The sequence below is a fragment of the Gracilinanus agilis genome, chromosome 1, assembly GCF_016433145.1.
Source record: "Gracilinanus agilis isolate LMUSP501 chromosome 1, AgileGrace, whole genome shotgun sequence".
In the NCBI taxonomy this organism is placed as follows: Eukaryota; Metazoa; Chordata; class Mammalia; order Didelphimorphia; family Didelphidae; genus Gracilinanus; species Gracilinanus agilis.
Window position 1 is genome coordinate 612249177 of NC_058130.1, and position 18552 is coordinate 612267728.

General features: G+C 34.1%; 1 protein-coding gene across 3 annotated transcripts in view; it reads right to left on the reverse strand.

The window, feature by feature from the left end:
* LOC123240358 (desmoplakin) overlaps positions 1-18552 on the reverse strand; it is a 47363-nt gene that overhangs the window by 13806 nt on the left and 15005 nt on the right. For all 3 annotated transcript variants that reach the window (XM_044667855.1, XM_044667847.1, XM_044667837.1), the window contains exons 3-15: positions 16746-16894; positions 14981-15155; positions 11442-11570; positions 10474-10524; positions 9045-9206; positions 8254-8358; positions 7768-7863; positions 7283-7408; positions 6559-6711; positions 5342-5496; positions 3876-4002; positions 2029-2230; positions 1449-1678 (exon numbers count right to left, since the gene is read on the reverse strand). In XM_044667855.1, coding sequence (XP_044523790.1) covers positions 1449-1678; positions 2029-2230; positions 3876-4002; positions 5342-5496; positions 6559-6711; positions 7283-7408; positions 7768-7863; positions 8254-8358; positions 9045-9206; positions 10474-10524; positions 11442-11570; positions 14981-15155; positions 16746-16894 — 1860 coding nt within the window. The remainder of the gene's footprint in view (positions 1-1448; positions 1679-2028; positions 2231-3875; positions 4003-5341; positions 5497-6558; positions 6712-7282; positions 7409-7767; positions 7864-8253; positions 8359-9044; positions 9207-10473; positions 10525-11441; positions 11571-14980; positions 15156-16745; positions 16895-18552) is intronic.

An 18552-nucleotide genomic window follows, 5' to 3' on the forward strand; every position in this document is an offset into this window, starting at 1 on the left:
TGTGCAGAGCCAGAGCATATATGTCTGAGTGATTAGAGTATTCTACAATGGGGTCAGGTTGGAAAATATTGTACTGTCTCCTCAGAATGCCCTTCCCCATCTTCTCTATTTAAATCCCAACTCTCATTAAAAGAGTTATCTCGACTCTTCTCTCTTCCACAATGCTTTTATACCCTTAAAATAGGGCATGACCTGCCTATATAGCCTGTCATAAAGCAATTCATTAACAGTGTAAGACATTTAATGCGCCTGATATGCAGCCCCTCTCCCTACCTAAATGACTCCATAGAAAGATTAATAATGATTGTAATTATTATTAACATGTATATAATGCTTTAAGGTTTGCAAAGCATTTACATACATTATTTATCTTTTGATCCTCACAGCAACCCTATAAGGCAGATTCTATTATCATCCCTATTTCACACATGAGGAAACTGAGGCTGAGAGTTTAGTGACTTGCTCAGGATCACACATCTATCTAGTAACTGTCAGAGGCAGGACTTAAACTCATTTTTTCCCAACTCCAACTTCAACATTCTATCCACTAAACCATCTAGCTGAGTGATCATGTTAATTGCAAAGGAGACTTAGTTATTTTTCCTTTCTCTCCTAGTATCTTCATAGCCAGAGCATATATGTCTGAGTGATTAGAGTATTCTACAATGGGTCAGGTTGGAAAATATTGTACTCTCTCCTTCTCAGAATATCCTTCCCCATCTTCTCTATTTAAATCCCAACTCTCATTAAAAGAGCTATCTTGAATCTTCCCTCTTCCACAATGCTTTTCCTGACCAACCTAGCCCCAAATGACCTGTCCTTTCTCCATATCCTATCAGCTCTTACTTCCCATTTCTTTACTGCAACTTATTATATATTGCCCTACATGCATGTCTTATATCTAGTGTCACTATGGGGAAGGACCAAATTATATATCTTTGCTCTCCCCATAACACAATGAAATGTTAATGTATATACTTCTATTTATTGACTGGAAAGGAGTAGAAGAAAGTTTTTGCATCTTTGGCATCTTATAAGCCTAAGAGGCTAGGAATGAAAGGAAGAAGTGACAGGATGACCTATTAGTGGTTGAAAAAATGAAATAATAATTGGAAGAAATAACCACTAATTTTGAATAGCACTAAACTCCACTATTTTAGTATGCTTGCCAGGTTTCACAAACCAACTGTTTTCTGCAACCAGCAAGTTAATATGGAGAACAGTTCTACAAAAAGTTTTACTGTAAAATTTTTCTTTATTTTCAATACTTCAGAAAAAATGCAAACAACCTCCTACACAAGGCTAAGATGAGATAAAAAAATGGTAATTTTTTTAAAAAAACACTGAAATCATCTAAACTTGACCTGGTCTGTGAATAAGCTTAAGTACAAGTAGAGTTCATCAGAACATTTAAGATAAATGTTTAATCTAATTTAACAAACACATACCTTTAGTTCATTTATTTTCACTGTGATGTGGTGGGAAGAGCCTTGGTCAGGTTGAAGGATATTTTTAATAGTCATTCTGCCCTCACAGTGCTCTATCTGCCGACGGACTTTCTGAAGTTCCAGCAGTATCCATGTTTCTTGCTTGTCATTTTCTCTGTTGATTTCAATAACTTGATTTTGGTTTTGGTTTAGATCTTGCTTGCAAGTGCCAAGATGAGTGACTTCAGTGACTTAAAGGGGAAAAAATCATGGAATTAAAACTTTAAGAGTTTCTGAGGAGGGGAAAAGTAATAAAATAACTTGAAGAAAGTAAATATATCTTCTCCAGCAGAGAAATGAAAAAACCTTTGCCTTTCATCACATATAAATATGAAGTAAAATCCATGAGCCAATGAGGCAGCTGGATTTTATTGTTTGCTTCATGAAAAATCAATATATAAAAATACTTTTGGAAAAAAAATTCCTTTCAAAGAAGTTTTCAAAGTCCCCAAATACCTTTAAGTGTCCAAGAGGCTAAGATATTCAAGATAATTCATTTGCAAACAGACTATTTAATCCATGGAGAGAAAAAAATACCAACCTGTCTGATGTTGGTGGTGACCTGGGAGCTGTATAACCAAGGTCTGATAGTGCTTCTGAGCATCAGTAAATTGAGACTGTATTTTCCGTTTGTCATCATCTCCAAACATCTCTGAGCCCTGGCTATTCCTGATGAATTCTTGGTAATGTAACTCAAGATCAGATATTGTCTTCATGTAATCTTCCTGGCGCATTGTTTTCAGCTGAAAGAAAAACAGGATGAAGTTGTTAAACAAGCAATAAAGTGTATGGTCAACTCTACTTCACAGCCAAGCGAAAAAAGAGACTTAAAAAGCAGCCCCACTTGAATTATGATTGAGGGGCCGCCTGTTTTGTATGTTCAGTCTACCTGAAAGAGGTCCTTTGTGATTTAGAGGTTATTCTGTAGATAAAACTGATCCCAAGGAACAGCTATTACCCTACACTATGCTTTGGATGTTTCTTAAAGAATCTCACAATTAGTCATGTAGGATGAAAAAGTGGTCAATGGGGGTAGGGATAGGTGAATCATTGCTTCAACTTTATTTGATAAGAATCCAAGATGTGTGGGGAACCGAGACAAATGGATAAGACCAAAAGACAAGTAGTCAAAGAATACGAACAAATGATTCTCAAAAAAATTGCAAATTATTAACAACAATTATTTTGAGGCATAACTAATAAGAGAAAAAGCAAGGCAAAAAAAACTCTAAAGTTTCATCTTATAGCTTGCAAAATAGCAACAATGACAAAAGTCAGAAATAGTTAATATTGGAATGATTGTGGAGAGACAGGCACCCTAATATCTATTGATAGAACCATGAACTGGTACAACTATTCTGGAAAATAATTTGAAATTATGTTAAGAAAAAAAAATAAAACTTCCTTATCCTTTGACCCAGAGATCCTACCACTAGGCTTATAACTCAAGGAATAAAATGACAAAAAGAAAAATTCCAAAATTAGGAAGCACATTTTTAAGTAGCAAAAAACTGGAAACAGATGCCCATTTATTGGAGAATGGCTAAGTTGTGGTACATGTATTTAATGGAATACTGTTATGCTCTAAGAAATGAATATGATGAGTACAGAGAAGCATAGGAGGATTTAAAAAGTGATACAAGATAAAGAGGATCCAAGAAAGCAATATACACAATGTCTATAATGATATAGATAGAAGGAAAAGTAATTAAGAAAATAAAATTGAAAACTGGAAAATTAAAATAATCTAGTTTGACTCGCCAAAAAGAGACGAGTGGTATATCTCCCTTCCTGCTTTGCTATGGTGAGGTGGTGGGGAGTGCAAATTATGGGTGTGGAACTTGGTATATAATGTTGGATTTAGATGATGTGTTGATTAGTTTGCTGGACTACTTTTTCCCCTTTTGTGTTCTTGGTTATAGGAAATGGTACTCTGGATTGAGGAGAAGAGAGAGATTTATTGAAAAATATAAATGAAAGATATTAATAAAAATCTTTTTTAAAAATAAGAATCCTACAATCACTCTTTGTTTTGGTCAGTCACTTAACAACTTTAGAATCCAAACATTTAGTCCTCAAAAGACATCTCACCTGTCTCCTAACAATTTTAGGGCAACAAGCACAATGGTTTTAATAATAAAACAACAGTGATGAGTGCCTTTAATGCCTTTAAACTTTTTCTATTAGTATTTCAAGCTCGTCAGATTATTTTATGTTAAATCTTTCTATTGTCATAGGTACTAGGTTGCCCAGCTCCCATAAAGAGTATACTTAGACTTCTGCATCTACCCTGGTCCACTGGCTTCCATACCTCTCCAACAAGCCTGATAAAATGGGTAATCTCTTGAGAGGGTTGGGGCTCAATTCCAATCTCCCAAAAGTACATACCTTAGCAATGGTCATAGCCCTAATCTTCTCAATATCAATCATGCAGTAATGCCAAGACACCAGACTCTTCATATTGATATATAACTGATTCCACAGAGCCAAAATGGCTTCATAATACTGCTCAATCCTACAAGAATTATAAGGAAAGAGATTTAAATTTAAACTTTCAAATTTCATAGCAACAGAGAAAGTGAGTTAATAATTTATAGCTGATCATGTAGTAAGATGCAAATAAAAATTACATTAGAAAGTGAAATAGTTTATTTTTCAAAAATATGTTATCTTATACAAAATAGGAAATATGACAATATTTAATTCACTTTTTTAAACTGAATTTGGCCATATAAATGATCAAATTATTCATACTAATGGAGTTGATAGAGTTCAATTTTATTTGAAATATATTATATATCTGTATTTGTATATGTATATTTTGGTCAACAGATTTTCCTAATTAGCAATGGGAAAACATGACCTTGAAATATATTCCAAACAGCAGAGAGAAGCCAATAGCAGATTAAAATTTTGCCAAAAATAGGCCATAACTTCAATGCTGCAAAACAACATCTGTTAAATAGCTCTTATGTATAAGGTACAGTACTGTAGAACACAAATAATGAGAGCAGTTGACATTTATATATCATTCCCAGTGCTGTATGTGCATTCTCTTATTGGATCAAAGTGAATACTGCATATGTGCCCTCGTTTCTCTCCAGGCTACACTCCGGACTTTTTCTACCATGCTCACTCCTGTCCTGGAATTCACATACTGGAATTCCTCCATCCCTGGAATTGTTTCCTCTAATGGGATAGCTCCTCCCAGAACCACCATTTAAGAAGGGCCACTGGGTCAGGTATATCTCATGAGGCTACACTTTTCTACCATGTCCCACCTCAGTGAGCACCATGGTTTTTTCCCTCTCCCTTTTCATCTTCCTTTTGTGTGCTGTTTTTCTCCATTAAAATATAAACTCCTTAAGGGCAGGAATTGTCTTTCTGCTGTATTCTCAGTTCTCTGGCACATAGTAAATACCAATAAATGCTTGTTGACTAACAAGTTGATATTTCACTTGTATTTGTTGCTAAGTACAAAATTATTAAAATGCTGAGAAGATTCATAGGTAATTTCATCAAGAATAAAGTTTCAAAACAGAAATAAAAATAAATGTTAAATGTCACTGCCTCATCTTTTCCCTCACAGCTGGACTGTGGGGTTTTTTTTTCTTTAATGGTGTAATATCTTTTCCTAATCTTCCTCCAAAGTCCTGCTATAATGGGTATTGTAAAATTTCAACATAACACAATCTTGAGGATAAAAGCAGAGTTGTCTTTGCACAATGAATTTTTTTTCTAACTAAAGAATAGCTTTGTAAAAATGTCTTTGATCTTTTGAAGAAATAGACACTCTCAACTCCCAGCTAATAGCTGGGATGACCATTATTAAGGGAGGCTCATAGAAAACTTACTTGCAGGAAAGATCCACTGCCAAAGGATTCGGAGGCGGGATAATAAGACCAACAGAAGGGACAAGCATGTCTACGCCTCCTGGGCCAGTCACATACCACTTGCTTCGTTCATTGTTGTCCTTCAAAATACATTCATCTCCTTTGTGTACTATTTTCTGTCACAAAAGCACAAAAGTATTTTTGCCTCTATTCACAGAATAATAGAAAATCAGAGCTGGATGGGACCTTAAAGGTCATCTTGTCCAGCTGTGTCAAATCAAGTAAAATCAGATCTCTGTGGGTCATATATTGACTTATAAAATCTCAAATTAAAATTATCCATGTTTCATCATTTTTTTTGTTAAATATTTCAATTACATTTTAATTTGGTTCAGATTGCCCTGAAGTATTTCAGGGCATATGTTTGACACCACAGATGAGCCTATAAGCACACAAGATTTTTGACCCCCCTTGTAAAAGCCATGGGAGGGGAGGCACCACACCTTTGGGAGTTGAGAAATAAAGATGCAAAATGTTTCAGATTATAATATATTTTGTAAGTATGTATGTGTGGTGAGGGGGAGGGATAGAGCGGGCTTCCTTCATCAATCAAAGGCATCAATAATATTTGAAATTTATAAAGGCAAAACCCAACAAATATTCAGTTTAGTGTCAGAACACTAGAAAAAGCCCTTATTAACCAAATGCCAGCATACAATGAGATCCTAGTTCCATAAGCAGAGATGACAACTAGCTTTATTTTAATAATTATTCTCAATACTCCTTCTGGGTCCTCACTCTGAGCACCATTCTTACTAATCACCAAGTCTGCTATCAGGATATTTCTGCTCAATAGATTAGTATTAAATTTCATTATTAGATTAGATACCACGTTTCACACACACACAAAAATAAATGTTAACTAATTGATTAAAACATGGATTCCCTCAATATTTGATATCTATGTTTGCCAAATAGCCTATAGAAAAACTGATACATTTAATAATTGCATAAAATGCAAATCGAATGTTCTCTAAAAAAGTTAAATCATTATGTACATCAGCATGAAAAGTGAAACTATTGAGCTTATTTGATAAATGCTTCTTTGAGATATGAAAGTAAAACCATTTATTATGGAGCTACCTGAAACTTAAGTTAATACTGGTCTCTTACTTATGAATAGCCTGTAGGGAAAGGAACTTTTGAATCATTCTCAACAACAGCCAGTCATTATTTACCTGGTCTTGTTTGTAATCACACAGAGCCCTGAGAATAATGGGTTTATTGCTCCTGTAGTCTGGGTTACGAGGTTTCAGCTGGATAATTTTCTTGGACTTGTTTACCAAGTTCTGCACCTGGCGCTTATATTCAAGGATCTTCTCTCGTTCTTTCTGTAATTGTATTTCAAAATTATATTTTAAAAGGCAATAGTCTATGGATTTTCTGGTAAAATCTTCTAGATGCTTTAAAATATAGTTATTAAAACTTGATAAAATACTTATTGCTATGGTTAAAATCATTATAAAGTCAGCTAATTTATTTGGGGAGAGTCTGAGAGTCTTTCAAGATAAACCTCTATATAAACTAATTGCCTGTGAATAAAAGGAACAAAAAATAATTTTAAAATGTGGAAGAATTGTTTAACCTTCTAAGTTTTCTTTTTCAAAGGATTTTTGAGGCCAAGAAATCACTGTTCTTTGTTTTCATTTTGGCATGAAAATTGCAAAGGATCCAAACACTTTAAACCACATGACTTGATAAAAGTTGAACTTGCAGAGAAATTTACATAATTTGATTTATAAAAGATCAAGAACCCATGTACACCTAGGGATCTTCTTTTATTTGCCCCAGACTCTTTTGCATACTACTTATAATTTAGTAATCAGGAGAGATATGCTAAGTGAATAAAAGTCCTACTGAATTGCATTTTTTTCATTGCCAAAGATTTTATAGTGATGATACCTCAAGTTCTTTGATCTGTTCCAGTAAGCGCTGCAAGGACATATTCTTATCACAAGTATACTTCTTTCTGATGGAATCCTGTAGGCCCTTCAGATAGGCTTCAGTTGATTGAGCCTCTTCAAAAAACTACCAAAGAGGATGATGATCACAATTAAATACTTCTTAAAGAGCACATGAGTAAAAATGCAATAATTACTTTCCAACAAATAGGGTATAAGTCATATAAGCTAATAACCACATTTCATAGCATAAGAAAAAACAATTTATAAATAGCCAAATAATAATATTAGCAAAGGAGGAAATTTATTCTTGTTTATATTGTCCTCTCTTAATATCTCAAGATACCTTCCTTGCCTAAGAATCTCCTGGTAATCTAGAAATACTTATTCCTCAAAATCAAGAATAATTCATGTTTGTGCATTATGATTGGGCTTTTTTGCTTTTGCTCTTTAAAATCAGATTCAATTACAGAAGTAAAATATTACCTGAAAGTATGCAGCATTTTCCTTGAGATGAACATCAATGCATTTGGTGATCTGAAGAATCCAACTCCATTGTGTCTGCAGAGTATCCATGTATGCCTTCAGAGAAAACAGGAGTTGTTAAAATCATTAAGCAGCTTGAAGCTATTTCTCTTTAATGGTGGCCAGAGGAACCAGTACTTTTCAGTTGGATTGGAAACTTGGGCATTTGTTCATGATTTTAGTGCCAAGTCAAATAAATGAGCTTCTTCTAAAACTTAAAAAAAAAACTGCCTGATGCAGAACTGGCTCAAAGCTGAAGTAAGTTTTTTTTTTAAACCATCTTTGATAAAGAAGCATAACATACTGATGTAAAACTAGAATTTAGACTATGTCTAGTGAAGCTTTATGATAGTGCAAGACTGTCCCACATACCCATCTTTCCCCTTTGGTAAGCTTTGCTAGTTATTCTCTGACAGACACACAATATAAATGTCATAAGAGGTCTACCTCGATTTTGTCTGAAGCAGGGTGCTGGTTGAGAACAAGCTGGTCACTTTCTTGCTTAAGCTTGTTGAGTTCTTTTTCCTTAACTTCCAACTGGCTCATACGTATCTGGGAAGAAAAGACCAAGAATAAACAAACCCTTTAAAACAAGTCATCCTTAGCATTCCAGTTCTCTCAATGTTTTTTTAATAACAGTAAAGACAAACTATTTTTATTAGCAATTTAACAGTTCTTGTGTTATCAATGAACTCAATAAATTCTTTCTAAATTTTAATAATAATAGCATTTATATAGCACCTACTATATGCTAAGGAATGTACTAAGCTCTTTTTACAAATATTATCTCATTTGACTCTCAATCCCTGAAGGTAAGTGCTATTATCCCTATGTTACAGCTGAAGAAATGATAGCAAACAGAAATAAAGTGAGTTGCTCAAGGTCACACAGCTTTTATGTATTTGAGGTTAGATTTGAACTCACATCTTTTTCATTCCAAGTGCAGGGCTCTATCCACTGCCCCATTTAGCTAGCTCTTAAACTGACCACCAACTGACAACTATGTCGTTCACCACTGATTTTCTACATAAATTTCACCAAAAAAAAAAAACATATCAAGTGAATTGCTGTTTGGTATCCACTAGACCAAAATATAAATAACTTATCCAGTCAGGAAAAGGATCTAATATTTATTATTATTTATCATATCCTTCCTTCCATTCAGCAGTTTCTAGGCTGAAAGGCTGAGAAAATTGGGGGGACAGGCGGGGCAATAGAGAGAGGGGCAATGCATTTACCGAGAAAGCCTCCTGTTTCTGGGCAATATTTGTGTTTCTATCACTCCAATCATAGAGTAACTCCTCTTCCTCACAGTCATTGATCCACATGATCTCACGGGAAGTAGCCTGGATGATGCTTTGAAGTTGGCGAAGGTGATCCATTCTCTCAAAGGATGCTTTCTGTAAAATTTTAATACAAATCAATTCACCAACCTAATGCAGAATTTTACAACTTTCAGTTCTTTGGGGACAAAAATCCATTTAAAAATAATTGTGACTTCTCTCACTAATTAAAAAATGTAAGCTGATATGTATTAAACAATGTCATACCAAGGCTAGGAACTAGAGCTGTGATTTCATTAGCACAGTGAACTCTCAGAAGAATAAATTCTTTCTATCAATTCAGGTTGGTATGTTTTCTGTGACTTATAGTCTTAAGAGAGTTGCCTTGGATGCTGGGATTTGCCCAGGGTTACACAGTCATTGTGTGTCCATGGCAGGACATACATCCAGGCATTCCTGGCTATAAGGCCAGTTCTTTATCCATTATGCTATCATGGTTCTCAGTGTCTTACTAACACCCAACTAAGAGATGATGCTGTATTCTTAAAAGTTATGAAAATGTTCTATTTGGTAATATTGTTCCTAACTCAATTAGATTTAGCTGTTGGTGCTCAGATAAATACTGTGTTTTAAACTATTGAAAAGATGAATAGGCTATAGAATAGGGTTTGCCCTGGCTCCGAAATCACTTAAGGCCATCTCTATCACCCTTTCTCAAAGCTAAAGAGGAGACGCTGGTGTCACAAAAACCACAATGTTTGCTAGATATGAAAAGAGGTGAAGACTGTTGCCAATAAGAAAGTTATCATGAAATCAACAGTAATAAGTAGCTGAACTCATGGTGTGCTTTAAGGTTTGCCAAGCACTTTATCTGCATTATCTCATTTGATCCTCACAGTTCTAAATTTTAATAAGAACAATAGCTAACTAAAAGCTAATACATTTTCTTCCTATTTTTTCCAGTCCCTTAACTGTTATGGAACATGTCACTATTATATGATTATATAAAATAAACTACATAGAAAACACTGACTCTTTAGCAAGCTTTTTCCTTTTCTATTAAAAAAAAGGAGTAGGGAATACAATACAAAGGTTCAAAAACTTCATCAATTTAATTCTACTTCCCAATTAACAACTGCTCTAATCATTCTTATCATCACAATTCATTTGTTAAGTATCTAGTTACAAAGAGAATTATGTGTGACATTGTTATCAGATCGAATTAAAAGCAATTTTCTCCATTTTAATGTCTGAAGTAGATTCTTCAATAAATACAAAATTATAATTTAATAGAATTTTAAAATATTTATGATGTTATTAATAGCAATGCCATTTACTGAACTTAAACATGATTTATATGAACTTGGGAAATATATATGCTTACCAAAAGGTTTTCATATTCTTCCTCCAACTGATAAATTGCAGATTTCTCACGCTTGAAGAAAATAAAAGGAGTTACTATTCAGGGCTCCCTGAGAATTTAGCCTAGTCCTGGCATTATTCCTGATCAGCTCTTTCTAGGTTTGGCTTCAGATCCTTTCTATGCAATGTAGTATCTGTTCTAATGTGTAAAAGAATCTTTCAATCAACTATAGTTAAATTAGTTGTCTCCAGATAATTTGCCTGAAATCACTCTCATGTTCCTGGATACAATAAAGCATTTCAGATTAATTTTTTCCAAGGTAGAAAACATAAGTTGTTGTCCTCTCATCATTTCCTGTCTTAGAAAAGTAAGGAAAGAAGATGGACATATATCTAGAGAGAAAATAATAAGCAAGAAGGCCAGAATTTGAAACAAAACCAACTGATTCTTTAGTATCTCTTACCAAAGGAAAGGTAAATGACTTAAATGGTCAAGTGAATGTTGATGAAATAAATGTTTTTTTGTTTTAATTCCTTTTTATATAATTAGTCTCACCTGCTTTTCAGATAATAACAGAAAGGAGTTAGAAAAAGAAATGATTTGGTAATATGTACTATAAAGAGTCACCACTAAGTATATAATTCACCAAAGATACAGAAGCAATGTATTACACCCTGCATATATTACACTGCATATATTTCATTTTCAGAGGTGCTCCCCTACTCATAAGACAATTAATTATTTGCCCAAATACAAAAGAAACCACCCATGGCTGGCATTTAAAAAAATTCCAGCTTAAGTGCTATTTGTGCCATGTGAAAAGAGATAATTCCAATTCCCTATATGTGAAATGTCTATACAACTATGCCACCACTCAGGAGTGGTAATCATTATAAGCTAATATTATTTATAAGACTTCTTAGAATAAGAGAAATTACCCACCCTTCCAATAAACATATTTTTAAAAGAAAGCATGTAAAAGGTAATACCAGATCAGCCTTAATTTTATCCAGCTGCCACCGGTAGTCTCCAATAGCATTGTGGACAACTCTGTGGCTATTGATATGTTGCTCTACAGATGCAGAATCAACGCCCCATATCACTAAATCCATCTCCGCCTAGGAATGAAAAAACAAACAAAACAAACATGTCTCTTGGTCTGGAGCTCCTTGACTGAAAGACACATCTTTCATACTACACAAAGTCCCATAATACAAGGAGTGGGTTATAGTAACAGGGAAAGGGGAATTACAAAAACTTTAAATAAAATATTTTTTTTATTCTTGGAAGCATGATACTTTAGAATATAAAATAATTTTTCAAATTAATATATCCAAATGTCCCAGAATTCCTAAAGATTTTCTACAGCTACTGGGGGTGCTCCCTAAGAATCCCTAGGACAAGCACAGCCTCAGCCTCAAGGGACTGCCCAAGGAGATAATTCATGAATTTGCCTCCAAGGAAAAGAACTTAAAGGTTTGGGTTTTTTTTTTTTTCATTAAAATGTACTCTTTTTAGACTATCACTGTTTCAGATATTACAAATATATGAAGTTATTACCAGGAAGCACAATAAGAAGTTTTCCCTGATAGCATGAAATTTAAGGTGCTTTCTGGTAATAACTTTACATATTTTTAATATTTGAAACAGTGGCAGGTCAAAAAGAGAAGACCTCATCATCAAGGATTTAGTTGATTTTTTCTAATCTATTTCCCTTCCATATATATGAATGTGTGTGTGTACATATACATATGCATATGTGCATACTATAAATTATATGACAATAAAAGATTGTGTATCATTATATGTATATAACATGTGTGCAATACAGAATATGTATAAATAAAATATATATACATAAGCACATACATATATATATTATTTGCAAATTGTCAAGTCACCATTACTCATTTCCTATGCAAACTTTTTCTGCTGAGGGTTGTTTTCAGGACTTAGTAACAGCAACTGCCTTACCTTCTGGGCTAAGCCACACCTGTGCTCAAACAGACCTGGCAAACTTTCAAAAAGTGTAGCCATTTCACAGAGTCCAACATTTAAACATTACAAAGAACTTTGACCCTTTCTCAATTAGCTAGGGCAAGCCTTTCAAAGAGTCTAGATGTGCAATACACCAAAATGGTCACACAATACTCCAAACCTGATCCTCTCAATAATTGCCAAACTCAGGGAATTTAACCCAGCTACATAGAATCTCAGTCTTTCATCAGTGGAATACCAAATAAGGAAAGACAAAACAAAGACCTTAAAAAGGTGAAGAAGCCATCTATGATCTCCCTGGGATTGTGTTGTTAGAAAAAGAGATCTTTCAAACTCAGAGCTGTAATTTGGTCTCTAGGGACTGAAATGCAGAATACAGGGTGGTGTGCTTGGGAAAAAGATAGGCAAGGAGGTAAAGGCTAAGAGAGAATGCTGGGGCAAACCACCAAGTAAATGATAAGATAACTTTCCCTAGGAAAGGAGAACAATCTGAATAGTTATTCTGAGACCAATAGGTTCATTAGATGAGTACTGATAACCCTTGTGACATTAGCCACTTTAAAGAGAGGAAACTATTTACCAATGCAAGTTTCTCCTGATTTTAAAATGGACTTTTTGCTACAAGGGTACAATATTTATAAGGTTAAATTAAACAGCTTGCTTAGGAACTACTGCTGATTAAAAGCTGAAGAACTGGGCCAAGAACAATTATGGAAAATCAAATTTCTTTAATTTGCAAGCTCATTTTCTCAGTTATATTCTTTTTACTGCTCATTATGGGTTAAGAAAAGTATAATAATGAATCTGCTTCACAGGGACTATGGCCTAAAACTGTAATCAAAACATTAAAATTGTTGCTGTAGTCTATAAGTGGCTCTTACTGCCTGACTTAGTCTTCAAGTCTAAAGTCATAGCCATCTATCTCCATGAAGCTTTTCTTTATAATTCCATAAGTCTTTATCTCTATGGCTCTGATTAGTAACAAAACACTTTTCTAGATGTAGGTCAATTACATTAGTAAGTGTTCAATCATTCTTCCAATTTATCATTATCTCTCTCTCCTCCATTTGAATTTGAATAGTACTTGTTCATAACAGTCAGAGTTATAAATTTTTCATTGCATGGTAGAGGCAGGGCTTGAACTCAGGTCTTCATAATTCAGAGGCCAGTTTTCTATCACTATCACTACATTACCTCTTATAAATCTGTCATGACACTGATTAATAAAACTCTTTTCTAGATGTAGACCAATTACTCTTATAAGTGCTCAATCTCTCCCTCCACCCACAATTTTGAATTATATGCCCATTTCTGAGAATTACAGTTCATCAGTAGTAGATTTCCAAGAAAAAAAATCTCCAAAATGAATTTTTTAAAAAACAAAACAATTAGAGTTTAAAACTCATACTTTGTGAAACTCCAGGTCTAGGGAAAGGGTCATTAATGTGCTTTGTAATTCTTATTATTTTACTTTACTCCTACTCTGGTGACCTAATGGTTGCATGAAAAGACAATGTCATATCATAAATATAAGGTAACCAACTAACAGGCCCAAACTGGAAGATCTGGTTTTAATGCAGGCTGAGCTCATCCAATTTGTTAATATTGTAAGCAATCCTCTGCAACTGTTTAAAAAGCAAACCCAAGAATCACAAATATGAAGTAAGGCAATATCTTAGGAAAACAAAAGTCTCGAGATATTAGTGGGCAAACTCCTCTGACTTTTTTTTTTTTTTTGCATCCTACAAGTCATTGGAACCAAATGTGTTAAACTTGCCACATAAATTATAGTAGCTAAATAAACACTAAGCCTGATGATAAAATGATGACAAAGATTCCCTAAGCAATTCACAGGAATCAGTATTCTCAAGTTGTTAGAAGTTAGATATATATGACCAATTCTCCATGCACACATGTACCATATATATAATGGCAACAATGTAGGGTAATGCCAGGTCTATTTAAGTAGCTAAGTTTTCAAAACAATTCTCTGCCTTTATTCTTAAGTCATAAAATCTAGATTTAATAGAGGGTTTAACATTACATAGCAAAAGTTATCATTAACTACTATAGATGGCGTCAAGTTAATGGTAAATAAAAATAAATGGAAAGCAGGTCTTTGAAGCAAATAGATTTTGAAGTTTACTCTCCTCTTACATTAAAAGCCAAACAAGTTCATTTTTATAGGAGTATACAAGACTGAGGTTTTAAAAACCCCTTATGCTTGCATCTGATTATCTATGTTCTATATAAAAGTATATATAAATTTCAACTAATATATTTTTCTTAATGAGAGTAAATTAAGGTCACTTATAAATGGCTTATAAGACTACTATGAGAGATAAACTTTAAAAATTTCTGTTTCAATATGGAATCTCGACTCTACTATATGAACTTGGCATCTATTGTATCATACATGCATAATGTATTTTCAGATCCTATTCAATCTCACTTATCAAAAGAATACTATCTAAGGTCCTAGCTTGGTGGTTTATGGACCAGATTATCAGTGCCCCAGAAAAATGCTTACCCTTTGCTGTCTCATCCATCCCAAGCATTCACTGGTGAGGCGCTTGGTATATTCATCCCACCCAGAGCCACTCTGACAAGTGTATCCTCCACCACCCCTGGAGCTGGCTTTTCTTACTCGAGGAACACTGATAGCTTTATAAAGAGCACGCATTTGCTCCTGAAGCTGGAGTAATCTGAAAGGAAAAGATAACAATTATGAAAGGTCAGGAAGGAGTCCAAGAATCTCTTTTGACTCTGAAAAGTTTGAAAGCACAAGGTAAAAATGCTTGAATTCGCTCACCCACATCATGAACACATGAACTAGGGCAGCTGGGTGGCTCAGTGAATAAAGAGTCAAGCCTAGAGACGGGAGGTCCTAGGTTCAAATCTGGCCTCAGACATTTCCTAGCTGTGTGACCTTGGGCAAGTCACTTAATCCCCATTGTCTAGTCTTTGCCACCCTTCTGCCTTGGAACCAATACAAAGTATCAATTCCAAGACAGAAGCTAAGGGTTTAAATAAAACAGCACACACTTGAACTTAAACCATGGCCAAAACAAAGCGCAATTGATTCTCAAGATAATTATTAAAGCATGAAATACCACCATGGAAAACATAACTATCCTTGGCCAGGATTGTAGAACTTTTCTCTCTTTAATCCCAAAACTCATATTTTGGTCACTGGTTCTCATGAAATATAAGTCAGTTTATAAATCATTGGAATGGCTTTTTTCCAAATAGAAGTCTCATTCTGTAAACTTCATTCTCAAGAGGTTGAGCAAAACCCTAGAAACAAAGTGTATTCCCATAAACTGGAGATCTAATAAACAATTTGTGGTTTGTGAATGTTCTGTAATGTCATTGTGCTATATTAAATGACAAATATGAGGAATACAAAGAAGCATAGGAAGACATGTGAACCAATACAATGTAAAGAAAGCAGAAACAGGAAAATGGCATACACAGTGACTATAACAATGTAAATAAAAGGAAGGAAATGACACAGAATGCCATTTAACCAATGATCAAGCTTGACTATAAAGACGAGATGAGAAAATACACTTCTATTCCTTCATTGGAGAGTAGAGGGACTATGAGTATTAAACATTGCATCTGCTCAGGTGATGAGTTTTTTCAAAGCTGATATTGTTCCTCTTTTCCCTCTTTTTAAAAATTATTTGCTACCAACCATGTCTGCCTAGATAGCAAACAAGAGAGGGATAAGTTTGGAAATGAAAGCAATGTAAAAACAAAATATACCAATAAAGGTTTTTTATAATTTAACTAAGAAGTCAAGTTCAGAGTAAACAACATCTATTATCTTCTAAATAAAGGTTTATATGCTTTTATTTAAAAAGTTAAACCAAAAAAAAAAAAAGACAGTCATTATTACTTTTCAAATCTAAAAACTAGACTTGACCACTGGCACCTGAATCAAGTGTTTACTCCTTTTGGAGAAGTCATTTTAGTTCTACTTTAGAGTTGTTTTATAACTCTATCCCAAAACAGATCCATTCTATGTCAATCTTAGACGCACTTCAGATGATGCATATACTAAAGATAACCAAAGCAAACAAACGTAACACAACATAGAACAGCTCTGTACTGAGGATTTTAGCTTCCTTAGAGAAAGCATACGTTTTAACTAAAAACATGTACCATGGGAAAATTAACAATATAAATGAACTTGCTGAAGTTTTTTTGTTGTTCTTTTTTTTTTATGGAGTCTAGCTCTTCTTCTGAACATTCAATATTTGCAATACCTTTTCTAACATTTGCAATACCTTTTCTGATAAGCATCACAGGGTTGACCCATTTGCCGCATTTCTCTAATTAGGCTATCAGTGATTTCCATTTGATCATTGGCCTGAGCAAAATATTCATCCAGTTCTCTACTCCGACCCAGCTGTATACCATCTCCATATTTCAGCTCCTGAGAGAAAGAATACACATAACTGATATAAAACATATGCTTCCCAAAAGGAAACTTCGTATTTGTTAACTTAAGCAAAATGCTTTGCTTAATTTGTTCTTTTACAGGTATTGGCGAGTGCTATAAAATTTGCCCACCAAACTACACCAAATACTTAAAAGAAAATAATCTTATTAATCTGACAAGTGGAAGAAGAGGAATAAGCCCAATTTTAAACAATGAAAATTTATGAGCCAGCTACTTTTAGATAGCTCCTTGAAATTTCTGAATATATCCTGCATGTCAAGGAGCAATGACTTACAGAATGAGAAAGTGTTGTGTGGAGATGCAAAGCATGGAATCCTTGCAAAGGTACTTTGCATCTCCACACAACAAAAGACAACATGTCGGTCCTCTTATGACTATAGATGCTGACTTAGCCACAAGATTTATTCATTTATTATTATTTAGTTTTCCTAGAACTCAATTAGTCCAATTCCAGCATTTCAGAGGGGGAGAAAAATTATGTTTAATAGGACTAATTACTTGTTCAAGCTAACACAGGAAGTTGGTCAAATCAGCACTTGAATCCAGACCTGCTGACATCAAATCCTGAGTTCTTTTTATCGCATGAATAAAAGGTATTATTGATAGACTCTTTAGCAGGCAAAATCTTTCCACTACTTTTTTTTTTCCAAATGCCAGTAAGTCACATTTATTGATATCAACTCCAGGGAGTTTGCTTCACTAATTTTATAATACAAAATCAATATTAAATCAAATGGGGGTATAATTTTGTGTTCCATTTTGATATTTTCTAATCATTCCTTCTCATGAATGATTTCCCCCTCTCTATCAAGAAATCAAACAGGGGGCAGCTGGATTGAGAGTCAGGCCTAGAGACAGGAGGTCCTAGGTTCAAATCCAGCCTCAGACACTTCCCAGCTGTGTGACCCTGGGCAAGTCACTTGACCCCCATTGCCTACCCTTACCAATCTTCCACCTATAAGTCAATACACAGAAGTTAAGGGTTTAAAATAAAAAAAAAAAAAAAAAAGAAATCAAACAGCATTTTATCATACACATAAGCTTTCCTAAAGAAAAAAAATATGCAAGGGTGTTACCTATACCAGCCATTTTACTTCTTAAATAGAAAACTGTGTGTCCTTAGTCAAAAGAGCAGATGGTTATGCCACTTCAGTTTCATGTATGATCTTATTTTGGAAATATCTCTTCCTTGTTTTAATTCAGATGTTTTGGCCATATGTCATTCATAGATTTGGGGTACAAGGAAAAGGGAAATAAAATTCCTAAAATCTATAAAAGGAAAAGAGAACAGCCACAAAAGACATGTGATTGATTTCTCCTCAAGACTAAGTAAACATCACTAGTGGCATCCAAGGAGACCTCAGTTTGATTGCATACTCTTCCTTGTTATTATTAAAGAAAGATGAGCTTATAAACATACATAGCTTGACCTTTGAAAAGAATATAATTCAGACTCTACTTCTCTTTTTTGCTTTTTGAATCAAGCCTTAAATTGTATATCTTTATTCCAAACTCAAACTTTAAGTATATTAGTAACTATAGCTATTAATCATTCCTCCCATAAGAATTACATTTTTTTTAAAAAGTACTATTGGCATAATGGTAGGTATATTTTTATTGCCAAACACAAA